The 19,651-nt window shown below is 47.8% G+C and overlaps 2 protein-coding genes across 4 annotated transcripts in view; one reads left to right on the top strand and one right to left on the bottom strand.

Moving 5' to 3' along the window:
* FBXL16 (F-box and leucine rich repeat protein 16) overlaps positions 1-19,651 on the bottom strand; it is a 198,848-nt gene that overhangs the window by 131,603 nt on the left and 47,594 nt on the right. The window contains exons 3-4 of one of the 2 annotated variants that reach the window (XM_019539860.1): positions 17,254-17,367; positions 10,428-10,566 (exon numbers count right to left, since the gene is read on the bottom strand). The gene's annotated coding sequence lies outside the window, so the exon portion shown is untranslated. The remainder of the gene's footprint in view (positions 1-10,427; positions 10,567-17,253; positions 17,368-19,651) is intronic. The other variant, XM_019539858.1, reaches the window with a different exon arrangement.
* METRN (meteorin, glial cell differentiation regulator) overlaps positions 12,994-19,651 on the top strand; it is a 52,585-nt gene continuing 45,927 nt past the window's right edge. For both annotated transcript variants that reach the window (XM_019539862.1, XM_019539861.1), the window contains exon 1: positions 12,994-13,363. In XM_019539862.1, coding sequence (XP_019395407.1) covers positions 13,275-13,363 — 89 coding nt within the window. In that variant the 5' untranslated portion in view covers positions 12,994-13,274. The remainder of the gene's footprint in view (positions 13,364-19,651) is intronic.

Below are 19,651 nucleotides of genomic sequence, written 5' to 3' on the forward strand. Positions count from 1 at the left end.
TCTCCCAAACCCTTCTGGTCCCCCCTAGTGAGTTTATAGACAGTCACCAGGTTCCCCCTCAGCCTTCTCTTGTGAAGGCTGAACAATTTCAGGTCCCGCAGTCTCTCGTTGTAGGATCTGCCCTGTTGTCCCCGGATCATGCGGGTGGCCCTCCTCTGGACCCTCTCAATGTTGTCCACATCCCTCCTGAAGTGGGGCGCATTGTCGGCCCATGTTCATCTTGGAGTCAATAATGACTCCAAGATCCCTTTTGCCTCTGTGATCTCAAGAAGGGAGTTTCCCATCCTACAAGTGTGCTGCTGGTTACTACTGCCCAAGCGCAGCACCCTGGACTTGTCAGTATTGAAGCGCATCCTGTTTTTGCTAGCCCACCCCTGTCTTGCTGCAGTCTTTCCCTCCCTACTAGCGTGCTCGCCTCAAACCAAATTTTGGTATCATCAGCAAATTTAAACGGGGTGCTTTTCACCCCGTCATCCAAATCGCTGATGAAGAAATTGAACAGTGTGGGCCCAAGGACCAAGCCCTGGGGGACTCTGCTGCCCACTTCTCCCCAGGTCGAATATGACCCGTCCACCACCACCCTCTGAGTACGACCCCTCAGCCAATCTGCAATCCATCTGACTGTGTAGGCATCAATGCCACAGTCGCCTAGTTTTTTAATGAGAACGGGGTGGCAAACAGTGTCAAAGGCCTTGCTGAAGTCCAGAAAGACTACGTCCATGGTAACACCTGCATCCTATGCTTTTGTGACCCGATCTTAAAAGGCAATCAGGTTGCCCTTAAGCATCATCCCTGAAGCTGGCCCATCGCAGATGTGCTCCATGATGATCTTCTCAAAGAGTTTCCCTAGGATTGAGGTAAAACTGACGGGGCCTATAGTTGCCCGGGTCCTCCCTCCTCCCTTTTTTAAAGATGAGGACCACGTTGGCTATCTTCCAATCATCTGGCACCTGGCCCGAGCACCACGAGCATTCGTAAAGCCATGCCAAGGGCCCTGCAATAACCCCTGCTAGCTCCCTCAACACCCTGGGGTGGAGAGCATCTGGACCCGCTGATCTGAACATGAAGAGCCCCTCCAGAAGCCCTCTAACCCGGTCCTCCCCAACCTGAGGTCTGGAGGCGTTCCCCTTGAGTCCATCTTGCATCACGGTGGGGAAGTCCTGGTCCCTGCACAAGAAAACAGAGGTGAAGAACTGGTTAAAGAGGTCTGCTTTCTCCTCTGGCACAACCACCAGATTGCCCAGAGAATCTTGCAGGGGCCCCACATTTCCCTGTGCTTTCTTCATCCTCCCTATATATTTGAAAAAGGACTTTTTATTATCTTTGATTTTGGACGCTAGTCCCAGCAATATGTCCGCCTTAGCTTTCTTGACAGCCCCCCTACAGGCCCGAGCAGAGAAGGTATACTCCTCTTTGGAGATAGCACCCCCCTTCTACCGGGTATATGCCGCCTTTTTGGCAATCAGGCATTCCCGGACACCCTTGGTGAGCCAGGGGGGCTTTCGGGCACTCTTGCCCCCCTTGCTTCTTGTTGGGATGGTCACCCAATGTGCTCTTAGGTAGTGGGGGTGGAAGATTGTTCCCTGCCCCTAGGAGCTGCCTGCTGTTGGGGCAGGCTCCGCCACTGGAGCCCAAGTAGGGACAATGTGTCCCTGCCAGCAGCAGGGTCCACAATCACAGGGCCAGAGCTGGGAGATCCTTATCTCCAGTGATCCTGGTTTTCTCGGATAAAAAAAAATCCCCAATTTTCAAGCGGGAGGGAACCAGCCCTATCATTGCAGGACTTGGGCTGGGAGAGAAGGATCTCCCAGTGCCAGCCCTGTGACCATAGAGCTGGTGCTGGGAGAGAAAGATCTCCCAGCCTGGGATCCCCAACTGCAGGGCTCAGGCTGGGAGATAAGGATCTTCCAGTCCAGGCCCCTGCGATCATAGGGCAGGGGTGCGCAAAATGCAGCCCACAGGCCAGATGCAGCCTGCCAGGCCATTCTATCAGGCCTGTGGGGCCCCTAAAAAAATTTAGATAATTAATATTTATCTGCCTCTGGCTTCCTGTCATGAGGCCCTCAATGGCTTGCCAAAACTCAGTAAGCAGCCCTCTGCCCAAAATAATTGCCCGCCTCTGGGCTAGGAGCTCCTTACTGCCGGGGCACAGGGATATTGTCCTCACCCAGGTTCCAATGGCAGAGCCTGCCCTGGCAGCAGGCAGCTCCCAGGGCAGGGAGCAATGTCCCACAGCCTGCCAGGAGATGGCTGACTCCTGGCCCCTGGGCTAGCTCCTAGGGGGAGCCTAAAGCTCTGCCTGACTACTGCAGGGACCTGTTGCAGGGCCACAGGGAGCAGATGCAGTCTTCCACTAGGACCGTCAAATTTGTTCCAACCTCCCTGCATGTGTAGACATGTGCCCAGGAGAGTTTACTCGAGAGTAAACTGCTCACAAATTATTTGTACATGTGCTCACTGAGGAGCACAAAAAGAACATGTAGCAGAGCAGAGAGTTGAATACGGCTCCTCTGAGTCCCAGGTTGCCCTAACTCAGTGATTCTCAACCAGGGTGCTGAAGCATCCTGGGATGCTGCCAGATCTTCTGAAAGGGGCCATGAGATATGAGGTGTTAGGAAATAAGTCAATAAACTAAGCAGATAAGTGCAGACCTAGGCTTGCCCTTGCCTGGACAATCCGCCATTCTCACTACTAGACCCCTAAACGAGGAAGGGTGCACTGTAATTATCAATTAGATTTTGAAATCAGGTACCACTCATTTCACAAAAAGTAGGGATGGGTGCCTGATTCTAATGAGGGGTGCAGTGAGTCCAGAAAGGTTGAGAGCTACTTGCCCATTCCTCCTTTGCTGCAGCAGCTCTCTAGGAAGCTGCATAATAATGAAGGACTGTGGGGCAAACTCTTCTCAGCATGGTTACTTTAACTTGGAGGCCTTGTTAAGCTAAACTTAGGCCCCAGTCAAGATCCTATACACTTCACTCTCTTGTAAAGTATACCAGTCATCTCTGTGAAACTAATGGTCATAACTACAGTCCCTCTCAAGCCTGCAGTTAGGCCTCTGCATGGGAGCTCTAGCCCTCTTCCCCATTCAGTTCTTGCTTCCCCTGAAACAGGGGATGGTGGGCTGAGGGGGTGAAGGGTTCTGGAATGCTACACCAATGGCTCTACAGGTTTATTGTTGCTTGAGTCAAGCTCCCTCCAAGCCCCATGAGTGGACTCCTGGAAGGAAGAAAAGAGCTTCTTCAAACAAACAAATCATCCAAAGAGCCAGGAAAGAAAAGAGCTGTATCACTGCTTTTATACAGCATGTTGCTGGATGTGATAACAGCACCAACTTCCAGTTTCTTTCCTATGTTCCAAAGCACAGGACTGGTCCCCGGGGCTGATAAAAGTTCCCTGCCTGACCTACCACTTTGTCTCTCTGTCTCAATTTCCCTTCTGTAAAATGGATTGATCATTTTTCTCCCTGCCACATGTCTGTCCTACCTATTTAACCTGCAAGCCCTTCCAAGCAGGTGCCGTCTCTCATTATGTGTGTGATGCCCAGCCTAAGGGGCTCAGAGCCTAAGTGCAGAAGTATACTAGGCAGCTATTCCAGTTGCTGGATCATACAGAACTCCCCTAAACTCCAGTAACTGAGCCTGAGGCCCACAGCCAAACCTACCTCACTGCCCAGAATATCCCATAGGATCATCTGCTGCTTGGGTCTTACAACCTCCCTCACAAGGAAGAGCCTTTCAGCTCCAACCTGGCTGCTTGTTTATGGCACGGGAATCAAAAAGCCTTAGCTAACAATGTTGACACTGGAAAACTCCTAATTAGGTTTCAAATTTAACACCCAAATAAAATGGAGTGGGGAATTCCACACCTAGGGCTACTGTTTGAATCTGACAGCAAATTCAGAAATGCCACTGTCCACAACCATGCTCTCAGCCACCAGAAGGGCTAGGAATTGGCTTCTGGGGCTGGGAGTCTACAGAGCCTTTTGCTCATGATGGTTAGATCCCCTATGATGGCAGTGCACGCCATCAGGTAGTGACATGGCGAATGGCCTGGATAACATGAGGTGGGGAGTCTCACCATGCAGATCCCAATGGGCAGCAATCAGAGGGCCAAGTGCTGAATGGGCTGCAGAGATTGAACCCAGGCCTTCTCTCCTAGAGACAGCCCTTCCAGATCACAACCCAGAGGGTCTCCTGATGCTAACCCTGCTATGAGAGCACGTAAGGGGCTTCAGACTCCCCAGCCCCTTTCACTGGCCATTTAGACCCTAAGGTTGATTCACCTCAGAGCAATGTTGCAACCACCGTCCATTTTACGTAATTTGAAGTGTTCCCATAGTGGAAACAATGAAGGTGCCTGGCCTGTGCCTGTCACCACTACACAGTGCATGTTAGGAGCTCTCTTGGGCACTGAATAACAAGATGCCAAAGCAGCTGCTTCCCCTCTTGAACTGAGGCCATGTGGATGCCTACCCAGCAGTGGAGCAACAGCTATTTCTGAGCAGTTAGTACTGAAAACAAAGCCCACTCCACATTTCCAGAGAGACACAGCCATGCCTTCCAGCCTGTTCAGACCCAGCTGGAGTTGGGCCTGATAGGAACATCTCAAAGCTCTCCAACAGCAAGGAATTGGGAAGCACCACGGATGGCACCTAAACTAGCCCCTTCTCACAGAACGAGTAGGCTTGTCCTGGATAGGGATGGTGGTAGGGAGCGGGCAGCTGCTCCAGAGAGCTCTGCATTTACCTCTCTATGTAGAAAGCACACAGTTTTGTCTCCCCTTGGTTTCAAAGGGAAGGCATTTTAGCTAGATACATAGACCACTGTTCACTTAGTCCCTTCCAAAAAAGTTCCCTGGTTCAGTGCATTTCAACAAAACAAAAACACTGTTTTTCTCCTCACATGCCCTTCTTTCTGATGCTGTCCATTATCTTTCCTCTGGTGATGGCAAAAATCCTTACCCTTCTGAGAAAGGCTAAAAGAACACAACCCCATGAATCAAATTAAATCCTGCTGCAACTCCGTGGGTTTTCACAGAATTACACCACAGATGAATTTGTCTCAGCACACCCATGTCAGGATAGGAACATTCTCTTCCTGAACACGAAACCTTATGTCCTGAAGCAGAAGACTCAATGGTCCTGAACTCAGTGCATTCCTTGCATCTGTTAAAAATGTACCCGTCCTTGATTGCTGTAAGTGACTGTGCGGAGGTCCTTTGACATCACACTCCTCCTGCACGTTCATCTGTGGCATCTTGCTGCATGAAGACAGCCATCTTTCTGCTATCAGCCCATGACCACCATCCAGGCCATCACTTCGTTTGATCAGCCTTTGCCAAGGAGACGGGAGTAAAATTATTCCTGGAAAAAAACCAGGGTCTGCTTGGACCAATTATTGATGAACTGCTGTTTTCTCAAATAAGTCAGACATCTAAGATCTTTTCATGATCTTTTCCTCAGTATAACCGAGCTGTACTGAGCTCGAGACACTCCTCTTGACAAGGCTCACAAGAACATCAGAACTGCCAACACCAGATTGGGGCAGGGTTCATCTAGCCTAGTACCTGTTTCCACAGCTTAAGCACCAGTTGCTTTTGTGGAAGGGCATGAAATTCTGCTGTAGGGAGTTATGGGATAACATATCCCTCAGAAAGTCTTCTCCTAATCCACACTACTGAGTGGTTGCCTTAAGCTCTGAAGCAGGAGGGTTGGCCTCCCACATATTACTATTCTACTATCCTCCATTACCATTCTAATTCACTTTGACATCAATACCTGCAGCCTCACTAGACCGACAGCACCTGCTCTCATCCTGTTTCAGAAGCTAAGCAGTCCTCAACTGGTTAGCGTGTACATGAGAGACCTCTTGGGAATCTCAGGTACCAGAGACACAAGTCAAGGAGTTATTAGTGAAGACTCAGTAAATATTAGATGATAGAAACAGAAAAGAGTAGAGGACTCTATTCAGCCTCCTCATCAATAATGAACATGATTTTTAAAAAAAACATCAAAGGGAACTACAGAACTCTAAATGCAAGATTCTGCCTTAAAGAAAAGGATGTGTGGGAGCATTACACTTAGCTGCTAATGTACAATGCCCATTACCTCTCAGGGCATGGCTGAAAGCTGCCTTCTCTCAGCTCCCACACATTTTGGGTCTCCTGAGAGGAACACGTCCCTCTGAACAGAGCTTGAGTTACTCAGAGTCAAGTTATCTTTGAAGATCTGGAGAATACACAAAGGGATAACTTGATGTAATATTCATATCCACTTGCCTTCAAATACATTCCTTCCTGCTGGAGCCATCTCCTTAGGACTTGTGCAGGAGTTAGTCCCAGATCACATAACGCTGCCTCATTAATGCAGATTTTTGTCAAATGGGCTGGACTGTGAGCATCAGCTAAAACAGAAGTCCATCCTGCTAGCAGTAAGCAGGGACTCCCAGGTTCTATGCTCTGCTGTGCCAGAGGACTTGGATGGGTTCCTTCATCTCTGCTCTGTCCTGCAAAACAGGAACAAGGATATAGACCTCATTTGTAGTGTCTGGTGTCTATGACAGGAAAGTGTTGGAGGTCTGGCAGTTCCTGGGGTAGGACAGGGCACTGTCTGATCCCTCTGCTTAAAGGCCATGGTCCAAGCTGGTACATTAGGATACTTGGCTAATCCATATTTATGATCAACAAAAGCCCTACTGAAAGCCAAAGAGATTTTTGCCCAAGTAAAATCAGGGAGAGGACTTCCTGGAACTGGTTGGCCATTTCTAAATACACCTCTTAAACACTGATCAACATTCAAAGAGATCAGCCACACTTGTGTGCGCCAGACCCCTAGAGTGATACAGTTCAGTCTTATGAATGTAAATTCTAATATTACAGACATCAGAAAAATGTTAAAAATCCTTTACAAAGATGGAAAGTTGTAGCTTTGGAGCAAAAAGGAAGAACTGGCTCATTTTCCTTAGACCCCTTGTAATTTGGAGTAACTCCCTGAAGTCACTTCTAATAGCAACGTGGTAAGACAGATAATGTTCTGTTTTTCAGCCAGCACACTTGCATATTACTCTTATAACTGTCATTAGTGTTACAGCCAGAAAGGCCCATCCTAGCACTCCAGTGACCTCTTGCACAGCCCAGCCCAGGAAAAAAGTACTGTCTGAACTGTAGAGCAATGCAGCTTCCAAAGAAGCCCAGTACATGGCAGCACCTTGAGAGTGGAAGGGGAGCTGACCAAGTGGACTCTTGATGTCCCAGGGAAAGGGAATGCTGAATAGAGATCAGGGCCTCATGTTACTAATGCTGTGGTAGTTCTGAGGCCCAAGCACTCTGGGTGATAAAAAGCAGTCACGCGTTCCCCCAGTAAGTTATTTCTAGTGCCGGTGAGTGTGTGTCATGGTTGTGACAGAAGCTTTCTGCATCTCTTCATTCACACCCCCATGTGCCAAAAGCATGTAACAAGCATGGCCCAGCCCTGTGCCTCCTCCACACCCTGCCTGGCTGAAAATCCGGCACATCTGGAGGACTCTGGGAGCGGAATGCTTGAACAATACCCATGCTTCTTCCCCCGCTGGGGTGGAAGGCCTCCCCACCATCTCACCTACAGAAAGACATCTGCTCCCAGGCTAGTGAATAATGCATTATACTGCTCCTTCTCACTTCAGACTCCAGACATGGAGGCTGATCATTCCAGCGGAAATAGCTTGCTTGCCCCCTCCCACCCTGCAGACAGATGCTGGCTTTCCTGGGTGGTTCGGTCTATTCACGATTGGTAAACAATATTTTGAACACTTTCTCTTGTGTTTCTCCTTTGACAAGCCGAATAACTCCAGCTGTCTGTGCCTCTCTAAAAGATCGACCAGAGCTGACCAGGTGGCTATTGTGTTCAGACAGCCTCAGCTTTCTCAGCACATATGGCAGTGGAGTTCTCGCGGCTGGTGCACTTGTGCTTGTACGCTGGGTGCTAAGGAAATGGTTCAGAGAAGAAAAACACAAATCTGACTTCAGTTGAGCGTGAAGAACAAACCAGGGAAAGGCAATGCCTCTGCAGCAAGGAGCACAAGGGAACTCAATGCTGAACAATCAAAAACTGGTTTCCCTTCTCAGTTCAAGACAGGGCAATTCCCCAAGCTCTCAGGTCAGAGTTGGGGCCCACAGTCAGTGTGGTACAAAGCTTGGTTTTCATTAGGCTGTTGGTGAACCTTGCTTGCATCATCTGCCTGAAGATCTCAAGGCACTTGGCAGCCATTTGGGAATACAACTGCTGAATCTCCAACCCACCAGGCAAACTGGGGGAAACCGTCTCAATGTGGCTAAGGGCACAAGCCTAAAGGTGTGCTAAGCCACAGGGTAGCTAATGTTGAGCCTTCTGGTTCAGGCCCTGCTCTACCACAGGCTTCCTGCATGACCTCAGAGAAGTCACTTCATCTCTGTGCCTCAGGCCCCCATGTAGAAAATGGGGCATGTAACTCTTTTCCTTCTTGGTTGACTGTCCTGACTCCTGTCCTGTAAACTCATGTAGTGCCTAGCACAACTGCACCTCAGTTGAGACCTCCAGGAGCTGCTGTAATGCATGTAATAACAGCAGTGGCAGAGCTACAGTCACTCACCTCTAAAGACTATGCTTAGCACAGGGCTGTCCAACTGGCAGCCTGTGAGGCACTCATGTGTGGCCCCCAGGTTTTCACCAACTGCTGCTTCACCCATCACTCTGGCTGCAACTGCAACTGGCATCTCCCAGTTCCCTTCTCCATCTTCTGGCTGCCACTTCCCATCTTGAACCCAGGAGGCAGGACAGTGAGACAGCGCAGAGCTGAAGATGAATCTGGGGCTGTGCTGGGGTTGAGGAGAGTGCCCACACGGGTATACAGTACAGCAGTGGGGGGAGGGAGAAGGAGCTTCCATGGGGCATGTCTGGTGGCATATGGTATGTGGCACCTGGGAGCTTAGAAGCAGGACACCCCTACTTTAGCTTTTAGCTATAAACTCATTGTTTAGACCCCAGTCTACCTGACCATGCATTGGTCAGGGATAGGGGCAACAAGGATGTGTTTCAGAGAGATATGGGCACTGATCAATTAAGATCACAATGGATCCAGCCCAGAGGGAAAACAGAACACCCCTCCCTCATCCCAAACCCAATCCCAAATCCACACATCAAGGAAGTTAGTCTCCAAGGCTTCTGCATATGGCTAAGGCAGGTGGCTTCACATGCCCAGGACCTCCCCATCCCAGCAGAAAATTAAAATCTAAGCTAGGATCACATGAGAGGAGGGAAACAGCCTGGAGAGTTTTTGTACTGACCATTGTGGTGCTGGTATGGGCGGGACGTTATGATTATACTGGGGGTTTGTGGTGGCGGTGGCAGCCACTTCTCCTGTTGCATGGCTGCTTCCAAATAAAGGTAGCTCCCTGCTTGTGAGGAGGGGAATGCCAGGAGGTAAGAGTGCTGCCTGGCCCCTGAAGAGCACAGCTGTGTCAGCTCTGGGCTGGAGGTTAAATATCTCATGAAAGAGCCCTGGTTACAGGCTGCCGTCTGGGAATAGCGGACACAATGGGAGACTCAGCAACGAATGAGGAGGGCGGGGGAGGGGGATTACTTTCAGACAATGGAGGCTTAAGGGCCTCAGTGGTCTCATCACATTGCAGCAGGGCCAGTGTTTACTTCGGAAGTCTGGGCAAACGTCCTTCCAGGAAGACGCAGCATGGTCAGAAATAAAACACCTGAAGGAGGAACATAAAACTGGGCAGCAACCACCTCATCCAACCCCTGAGCTCATGATCTCCCCTTTCTACCTGCTAAGCTGAATAAATGCAGGGGGTGGGAGGCTGCTGTCAACAACACGCTTGCAAGCAGCATTCCAGGCCTCACCAGGCCCTCCTGCAACACCAAGTAAGACAAAAGACATAAACATGCACTGAACAAACGGGATTGGTGCAGAAACTGCTACTCAGTCTTATCCATGGCATGGCCACAAATGTCTCCCATGGGTGACGGGAACCAAGGGAAAGGTTTCCTTTCCCTAGAACTGCCTCATCATTCTAAGCCACTCTAGTTAAGTACCCACTAGCATTTACACCAATGAAAGTATGTCACTGCACTGTACAAACTTGCACCAGTGTGTAGCCTGGCACAGAATTTGCTCATCTTAGCTCTTGCCCCTCTGATTTCACATATCACATGAGAGCTCATTATTTAACTCTGGTACATTAAGAAGCAGTGTAAATATGCACATATTAAGCCTAGTTATTTTGTGGCTTTCAATACTTCCTGCTGGACACAGGCTATAATACACATGGCATAGAATATAATTGCAATGAAAATACTGCAACATATAAGCCAGAATGTGTGTCTTCAACCAGCGTCTAAAGGATGAAATCGTAACTACTCACTGCTATGTCATAGTCCTCACACTGCACAGAGAACTCACTTTCAGTGCAGGTGGTAGGAGGCTGGTACTTCTGAAGAAGGAGGTCCAAGTTCTATTCTTGCTGTCATGGTGGAGGAGGGAGTAGCTATGGCAACAGCCTTAAACCAGTAGGTGGTCACACATTTGTTGCAAAATGTACCTGATGGAAGACAAACAATAGTGTTAATATACACAAGACTTTACCCAGCAGCACCTGCTAAGTCTTGGCCAAACATATTTTCCAGAGGGACATAATCCCATTCCTAAACAGAGATGAATCTAAGTCCAAATTGGTCAGCCCAAGACTATGGAAATATCTGGATCAGGATCTGAGCTTTCTGGTTTGAGCCCAATGAAATGATGAAGGATATAGGTAAGAAAGGTGGACTAAAGGACAGAACACTAGACTAGGGGCTAGGAGACCTGGGTTCAGCTCAATGTTTCCTTTATAACTTAAACAAAAAATTCAATCTACCCTACACCTCAATTCCTCCTCTTTAAAAGAGAGGACAATATTTCTCCCCCTTCACAGAGCAGTTGAGAATCCTTTAACAATAATGAGATGCTGAAAGGCTGTGGGGATATGGGCCATACAAATAGGAAAATGCAGCAATCATCAGCTATTATTAGAAATGTGTTTTTCCCACTGAGGGGTTTGTTGTGCAGGTCAGATCCAGACCTGTGATAGAAGCAACATCTCACTAGCACGTCCAGCATGCTGGCATACTAACTTAATCAAATACTTCAGTAGCATTCTTTTTACTAATTTCTGCTCTGAAGCTTTTGCCAGGGACCTGTTCCACCTTAAACTACTGCTACTGCTGGTTTATTATCAGACAGGAGCATTAATAATGGGCCTTGCCAGTGCTTTCAGACTGGACTCATTTTCTATGGATTCCAGCAGATTGACTTCTTTCAGTGTCATTTCATGGCCTGAGGGCTCTGAATCCAGATAGCAGCCCCATTCCCCTTCCCCAACCCCCCTTCCCTTTCTTTCTCTCTTTCTTTCTTCCATCCAAATTTACAATCCCTCATTTCCATTCTGCTCCACCCTCTCTCCAGAGACTTTGTTCTCTGGCCTGTATCATTGCATTGCAATTGTCCCGTGTTTATTTCAAACATTTTGGCGGGCTGTCACTCCAATGGAAACTTAATTAATTGCAGGGTTTGTGGCTCTTGGACAATAGTGTCTGAAGCAAAAATAAAATAATTAGAGGCAGCTTTTGGGAAAAAAAAAGAGTTTTATGGTCTTCTGATGAACCGGCTAATAACAGCAACAACTTGGGAATGGGAACACAGTTGCAGCTTGTTTTCAGAGCCCCAAACAAACCTGTAATGTAATTCTATTGGATCTCTGCAAATATTAAAAAGAGATGGCTAAAATACACTTTGAGCCAAACCCTGGAGTTCTGACCAAGCGAAAACTCCTCTTACAAAATAAGATAGTAAGAGCCCAAGACTCACTCTTAAGATCTGCCATAGCTCCTTTAATATCATCATCTGAGCAAGGATGGAGTAAAAACTGAGCAATGCCATCCAAGTTTGGTCTTTTATGTCACTCCACTACTGTTGTAAAATGCCATCTATAATTCATACAAATAGCCCAATTAGATCTGAGAGACCTGGTGTTTCCCACTTAGCACACCTCAAAAACAGAGTTCTCATATTCATCCTTTTTCAAGATAAGTATTTGACAAGTGGGGGACAGATCCCATGTGCAACAACTGACTGAAGTTAGTGCATTTCTCATAATGAACATATGGACATTACTGATAGGGTTTTGTTTGCAATTTGTAATCGGGGTCTCATGTTTTCCATGAGTATGAACTCACCAGTAAAAAAACCCAAAAAAACTATTGGGGAATATTAATGCTACTTCTCCTGAACATCCAATATATCTAAGCCTTACTGCTCTGTACAATGAAAATGCAAAAAATCAGATTTCCTTAACATCTTTTAAAAGAAACAGTTTAAGGAACTTCACATCATTTACTGGGTTACATATATTTATGGGCACAATTATATAATATTCTCCCGTGTACATGTTTGTTTAAGCACACACATGCTATGCACCTGTAGACTATATAATCCAGAAATCCCTGAAACAGAGAAATATTAAATAACTAGACAACTTCAAAGATAATAATGAGGTCTGACTGGTACAAGTAAGAAAACTCAAGTAGGAAGCTAAGATAAAATAATTACTCAGGCATAGGCATGTATGCAAATACAGGCTGCAAGTTAAATATATTTTTACCATTTCATCCTCAGAGAATGTTTTCCCTAAAGCTTGCTCAAAAATTAAACCCCCTGCCCAACCCTCCCCTTCACAAGCACTTTGCAAAGCAGTCTCACTTCCCATGTTTTAAACTCTTAACATCTGGCCAAGAATCTCTTCAAATCAGCTTTTTAACTTTTTTTTCCTATTTCATTACATTGTTCTCAAACTACTTGTTAATGGGGAAAAAGGAGGCTGGCCTTCATCCATCCCGTGTCTCTCATTGGCTGAAAGTTTATGAACCCCCTTCTGATTGGAGACTCACAAATCATCCCCTCCACCCTCCACCCTAGTTGAAACTGACCAGCAATCAGTGGACACATTAGTCAGTTTCACTATGAGAATCTTGGTCACTTTCATCTCCGCTGCTTTTCCCCTTGTTCTGAATTACAGCATCACTCAGGACGAGGAGAAGGGAAAACCCGCTTTGCATCCAGAAAACGTTTGTGGAGGAGGACAGGGGAGATGGATGATGGGGACTTACAGGCGTTAATTCCTCTTGCACATTCCAGCATGGTGTTGGGAAAGGATTTACTCAACTGTATTTGATTCCCCCTTCTGCTTTGTTGGGAGAAGAAATCTCAAAGAAGATGCCTTTGGTGCTGTGGGCTCTTTGCCTTGGTGTCCTGGATACAGTCCTTTGCAGTTACTCAGAAGACCAGTGCAGCTGGAGGGGGAGGTATGGACTTAAGCCCTTAGTTAAAAATGAGTTTGCCTCCGATGACCAGGGAGGCTCTGTGTAAATGTGCCCTCTTGTGATAAATTATTTGCTTTGTCCAGAAACTCAGATAACTCTCTTGTGCATGTGTCAGATCCTCCACCCCACTGTCCTCAGTGGAAGTTTGGGTGGCACAACTGGTTATTAATGCATAAAAGGCTGATGAAGCAGAATTCAGAGTGTCACTTTGAGAAAGGAACTGAGGGAATGGAGTAGCAAATTTTCTGGGTGAGCAGCCATGGGTATCAAAAGACAGGGCTGGATTCTCCCCGTATTTATACTGATGTAAATCAGCAATAAGACCACTGAACTTGATGTTGTAAGGGGGCAGAACATTTAACCAGAGGCTTGTGTACTTTTTTACCAACCTACTTTCCCAGCGAATTACTGAATTTCCCCTTTAGGAAGCTTCAGAAAAGGAAAATCCTAGTCGTTGGGACTGCTGATTTGAGTCACTAGCTCAGAACCATTGGGGATATAGATTCTCCTTCCTTAAAAAGGTGCTGGTCTATTTTTTTATCCCTTGATATGGCAGTTTGTGAGAATCTTCCCCCAGAGCTGGGGAAAATCTCTGATGGGTTTTCATGTAAATCCTCTCAGAACAAACATCTTCCCTCCCAAACCAACTCTCCCTGAGAAGCATCATCTTAAGTCTTTTAGAAATTGTGGCCCAGGTATCCTTGCCTCCCTTCCCGCTGCCCTTCCGCTGGTTGGGGGAGCAGTGTGATTCTCTGGCTCTGTGGTGGTGGGTTGTACTTGGTGTGCTGATTGTTTTATTGTGCCCCAAGACTACAAATCTCTTATTGTTTCATTGAGAGGTAGAGAGGAAAGGGCGGGCAGGACTGGAATGAAGAAGCACAAGTGCTTGAATTTGTTTAGTTTTCTCCAGTTTTTCTCAGGCCCCCTTGCGAGATCAAAGTTATCCCAAGCAGTACACTGTAATTTTCCTCCCCAGTGCTACAGGAACAGGTGCGAGTCTCAGACCTTGGCTGGTAGCTTGTAGTTTCTCCATTTTCTTTCCTTTCCCCACAGACCTAAGTGTTTGGCACTTAATGTCAGGAATGAATAACAAATTCTGATGCAACAGATACTGACCCTTCCCAGAGAAGAGAGGCTGCCTGCACTCCTAGCAAAACAGCTTGGGTGAAAGCCTCAAAAGAAAGAAACTATTTGACTAACCTACAGCAGACCTCCCTTTAAGGCACAGGGTGAATTACATATCAACAAAATCTTGTTAACAGATGAAAAACTCACAAGCCAAGGGGTCATTTAAATTTAAAACACATCCAAAGGTGTTCAGATCAAAGCAAGGTTTGCCAAGCAGCTGCACTTACATTGAAGACTGTTTATGGCAGAGATCATATTTTAGTTACACATGTATAAGATGCCCTGCTTGGGGTCTCTGGACACTACAGCAATACCAGGATTAAAGATGAGAGAAGGGCAGTCTGACCTTTGTGGAAATGCCTTTGCTGATAGGCGAGCCAAGCCTGCAGAGGGCAGCACCATGGGTGCTTTTTAAAATGACCCCAAGACATTTCAGCTGCAAGCATCTGTTTCTCTGTGTTTGTGCCTTTGTGCAGCTGTACAGATGAGTTAACTATAATGAAGCCAAAATAGAGCAGGCACAGTCACTATAGTCAGCTGTGGGGTCTCGATTTGGAAGCAATGCTGTGACTTTTGCTTGCTAACCAATGGCATCCTGCAAAGAAAGGGAAGTGACCTGGTTGTGGATTGATGCACTGTCACACTCCCACTGCTTTAGCAGTCTGGATGTTGCTCTCATAGTAAAGATTTAAGGGAGGCGGTAACCTGGAAAGGTTTCTAAACCATCTGATGGTCCTAGTTTTGGATCATCTTGGACTGCCTGGAAAGGGAATAGATGAAAGCCTGTCAGAACTGGTTTCTCTTGACGGTTTCACAGTATTGTTCTGAGTTCCAGCTGCGGGGTCACAACTTCCAGGGACCACACGGAGCAGATATTTCCCTCTTCTCTGTTCCAAGATTCCATACGTATTAGACACATGGGCTATTCCAGCAGACCTCATGCCCAACTAGCTTGCATGGATTCTCTCAAGCTAAGCAGGGTGGAACTAAGACAGCACTTGGATATAAGGCCCTATATGAAAACCTAAATGAAGATTTTTTTTCTTCTGCTTGAGGCAAGCTAGCCACTATGCAGCAGGGGTGGCTGTGGGATGGTGGGGAGCACAGCAGCTTTCAGATAGCCCTGAAATCAAGATCCTGCTCACCTGTCACTAAACACCCCTGAGTGAAGAACTAATTCTAATGCAGGTCATTAGATTTCCCTTCCCACCCACTGGTAGCTTCAATTAGATACAGCTCCAGTTCTCCGCACTTCTCAGTTTAAACTTGAGTGTGACAGCGTGCTATTAAAACAACTGCTGTGTTGAACAGAGGTATTTAAGATAGGAGTGGCATGACTTCTATCTTCTTTCCCTGCTCCAAGTACTTCAATTTTGCTGCCAGTGTCTCAGGAAGCAGCATCATGTGGGTGCTTCGAGCACTAGCTTGAAGCTCCAGACTGACCTCCCCTGTGATCTTGGGCAACTCCCTCTGTCTCTTGTTTCCATCCACTCCTTTGTCTGTCTTCTCTATTTAAACTAAAAGCCCTTCAGGGCAGATTTCTCTCACCATGCATTTGCGCTGCACTTCTTGTAATAGTTGGTCCTACTCCAGTGCTTTTATCCATCTTACTCCTGCACACCAGGCACTAACATATTACTATCATATTATACTTAAAGACAGGCTGAGGGATGGGCTTGTGGGTCAGAAATAGGCTCCACAACCAACTCACTACATGAACTTCTGCAAGTCCCTAGTTCGTGTGTGCCTCAGTTTCCCCATCTCAACAGAAGGTTGTGAGACTTTCCTAGGGCAGAGCCCCCTATGGGGAATAACCTGTCATTTCAACCACTTGGACTGCTTCTTAGGATGTACATGACCTGGGTCTTTGTTGACTCAGCCTCTGGACCAGGTTACCCCTCCAGGCTAACAGGGTCTTAATATCTAGCATGTAAATCCCAGACATTCTTCTGGCCTTCTGAGAGCCTGTTCTCAGTCCCACTCTCCCTGCATCTCCCTCTCCCCTTCCAACAGCCCCCTCCAGCCATAGAGGTGAGGATCATGGAGCTCTCAGGCTTGTGTTCACCCTTTCACGGTTGATGTGGAGTTTGTACTTCCAAACAGGGACTTGATTGGTTGATTTCTTTTGAAAGCACTGAAGATCCTCAGCTAGAAGTTAGGAGAGAGAGTAAATGTGATGCTGGAGACAGAGCCCTACTTCTCCTGCACAGCAAGTTTCTCAGAAAGACCTGAAGTACTTGTTACAAACAGGCCTGCAGGGAGAGGGCTACACTGAGTCCCTATGAGTCCCTAGTTCCCTGCCTACTTCTCCTACCTCACTGTTATAAATAAACACTGCTGTGCACAAAAGAGAGGCCAGTGGCCACCTTCCAAGAAAGGTGACCCGCCTTTCTCCCCACACTCACCACTTGTTTATACCCTGCATGCACATAAATGCATTCAAGGGCAGCAGGTTAACAGAGCAGCAGGTCTGCCGAGGTTTGCTCTGGGGATTAGCAGCTGCCAAATGGCTTCAAATCCCTTATTACACAACAGGTAGAAGCAGAAGGAAAGCAGAGTAAATCCTATCTCAGGTTCAGGAGACAGAAGGGCTTTCATTTGTAAATGAGAACAGGAGGGAGCAGGGCCAAGAGACTCCTCCCCACTCAAAGCCCTGCCCTCACCACACACACTTTAGAGTCCAAGTACACAGGGCTCTGGCCTTCCCTGCCCCTTCACAGACAAACCCCTGGGACAAGGGTCACCTCCAAGGAACAGGAGCGCAGCACATTGCAGCTGGTTCTGGAAGGAGGGGTCCAATATGGCTGTAGTTGCTTCCCCAGCTTGGCTATCCTCCCTGACATGCTCATTGGGCCAACCTGAAGTAGTCAAAGAAGCATGTCAGGCCCCAAAAATCATAATGCTTTTTAATTATAGCAATAAGTGACGGGCTATTTTTTTTTGCCTCCTGATTTCTGAGCCTTCAAGGTGCATGCCATTCACCTGCATGAGCTTTTCATTGCAGCCAGTATGGCTATAAATGTACTTAATGAAACTGAGGTTCCCACACAACATTTGATTCCAAGAGCTGGTGCTTTAAGAAGAGACCCTAAATATCATAACATTTGAGAGGGCCTCTCCCATGGGAGGGAGAGCAGCAGGGAGCCACTTCATACACACCCAGCATCCCCATAGACTTTCACAACCTACCAATCTGATGAGTATTAACAGATACCAGGTGCTGCAGGGACTCTTACCAGCTCTGACTGCTTGCAGTCCTGAGCTGCAGGTCAGATGCAGCACATACCACAACAGACTCTGGCAAAGCCAGACTTCATTCTGAGACCCACTGGCACCCTAGGAGGCAGGTGTACAATTAGTGCAACTGCCCAGGCCTAAGCCTAACTGTAAGGAGATCTCACCCTCTTTGACCACAGAAAAAGGCAATAGCATCGCTCAGATGTGAGGAGACAGATGTGTTGCCTTTAGCCCTCTTAGGTCTAGAGCTGCCTCTCTCTCCCAAATGTTAAGGGGCCAGCTACCACAATATGACAGCCCCATAAATCATGAGATGCGGCCCCAGATTATTGCAGATTTTGTTTTCCTTGCAAGGCACGAGTATGTTGTGCACTTCGGCCTGCCTCTTGATTTTTCAACTGGCCCCGCCCAACTGAGCATGTGCAACAATTCTTTCCAACTGAGTAGAGAAGGTGATCATGGCCCCTGCTGCTCTTGCCCGACATTGCCTTCCCAGCCATTAAACTAATTCTGCAATACTTCCAAGTCAGTCCTGTCCCCCAGGTCCTCCCCAGTCCCCATACGGGCTCTGCCACATCAGTCTAGACCCCCAGCCTCCTCAGTTCAGTCCCCTGACTCCCATCCAGCCCCATTCCTCTCACCTCAACTTCTGGGAGTCTTCACCTGCTCTCCCATCCTGGAGGGAGATGGGCTACAGAGGGAGTAATCTCTTTCCCCTTCCAGAGATACCCCTACTCTATGGGTATCTCCCCATCATTTCCTTACCAAGGACTGGTATTTTAGAGACAAAAGGGGCAAAAGTGCCACAGAAGGAGGAAGAAGAGAGAGACCGATGCTGCTCTGAGATGCTGGGCTCTTTCTAATCCCTTCTTGGAAGATAATGTCAGGCTGCTGGGGAGAACATGGAAGTAGGCAGGGTGTGGGTGTGGTTGTGGTTGTGTGAGGGAGTGTGGGGAACTCCCTGCACCTTGCACAGCCCCTGCTCCTGGCAGCAGCCACAAGCAGCAGGCCCTTGGGATTCTTGTGGCTTGTGCAAGCACAGCCACCAGCAGCATACAGCTCCAGCCAGTTCTGGGAGCTGCACAGCAGCAAGGAGCAGAGTGGCAGCATGGAACGGAGCCAGGCTGGCCCGCCTCTGTTGCATTGGGCTCACATCTTCTGGCACTTGTGCACCACTGGGAGAAGCACAATGGAGCTGACTGTTTGGCGCTGCTCCCTGCTGCCACATGCATGTCCTGGAGCAGCTGACTCCAGTGCATAGGGCTTACCCTGGTGGTGCACAAGTGCTGGGCGCTGCATGTGAACCCCATGCAATAGAGGCGAGCTGACCTGATTCTGCTCCTTGCCACCACATGGAGCTCCTGGAACTCGCTGGAGCCAGCACCGCTAGGCGGCTACACCTGAGCAAGCCACAAACCCTGCCCAGACACCCCCTCACAAACCCTCCACCCATCCCATAAACACCCCACCATACACCCCTCCCAACCACCTTCCCCACACAATATACAAGAGTAAGACTGTATTTTTGAGATATTATGCAATTGCCTCTATATACACTATTCAAACACACAAATCAGGACAAAAATATTTTTTGAAATAACATACATTGTAGTAGATGTTTGACTTCGTACGTGATCAGGTCTTTTTTCCAGCTCCAAGATGGTAATCCCTCCAAAAGCAGTACTTCCAGGGGCAAAGGGAGGGACTTCAAGGTGGCAAAGGTCAGGGGTTAGGAGGTAGGACTTCCAGTCCCAAAATGGGAACCAGGGGGCGGGGCGCCCATCAAGGGACCCCTGGCGTGGCTCTATGAGCACTCGTGGTGCTCTGGTGAGGTGCCGGAGGACTGGAAGAGGGCCAATGTGGTCCCTATCTTCAAAAAGGGAAAAAAAGAGGACCCGGGAAATT

The sequence above is a fragment of the Crocodylus porosus genome, unplaced genomic scaffold, assembly GCF_001723895.1.
Source record: "Crocodylus porosus isolate Cpor-Errol unplaced genomic scaffold, CroPor_comp1, whole genome shotgun sequence".
NCBI lineage: Eukaryota > Metazoa > Chordata > Crocodylia > Crocodylidae > Crocodylus > Crocodylus porosus.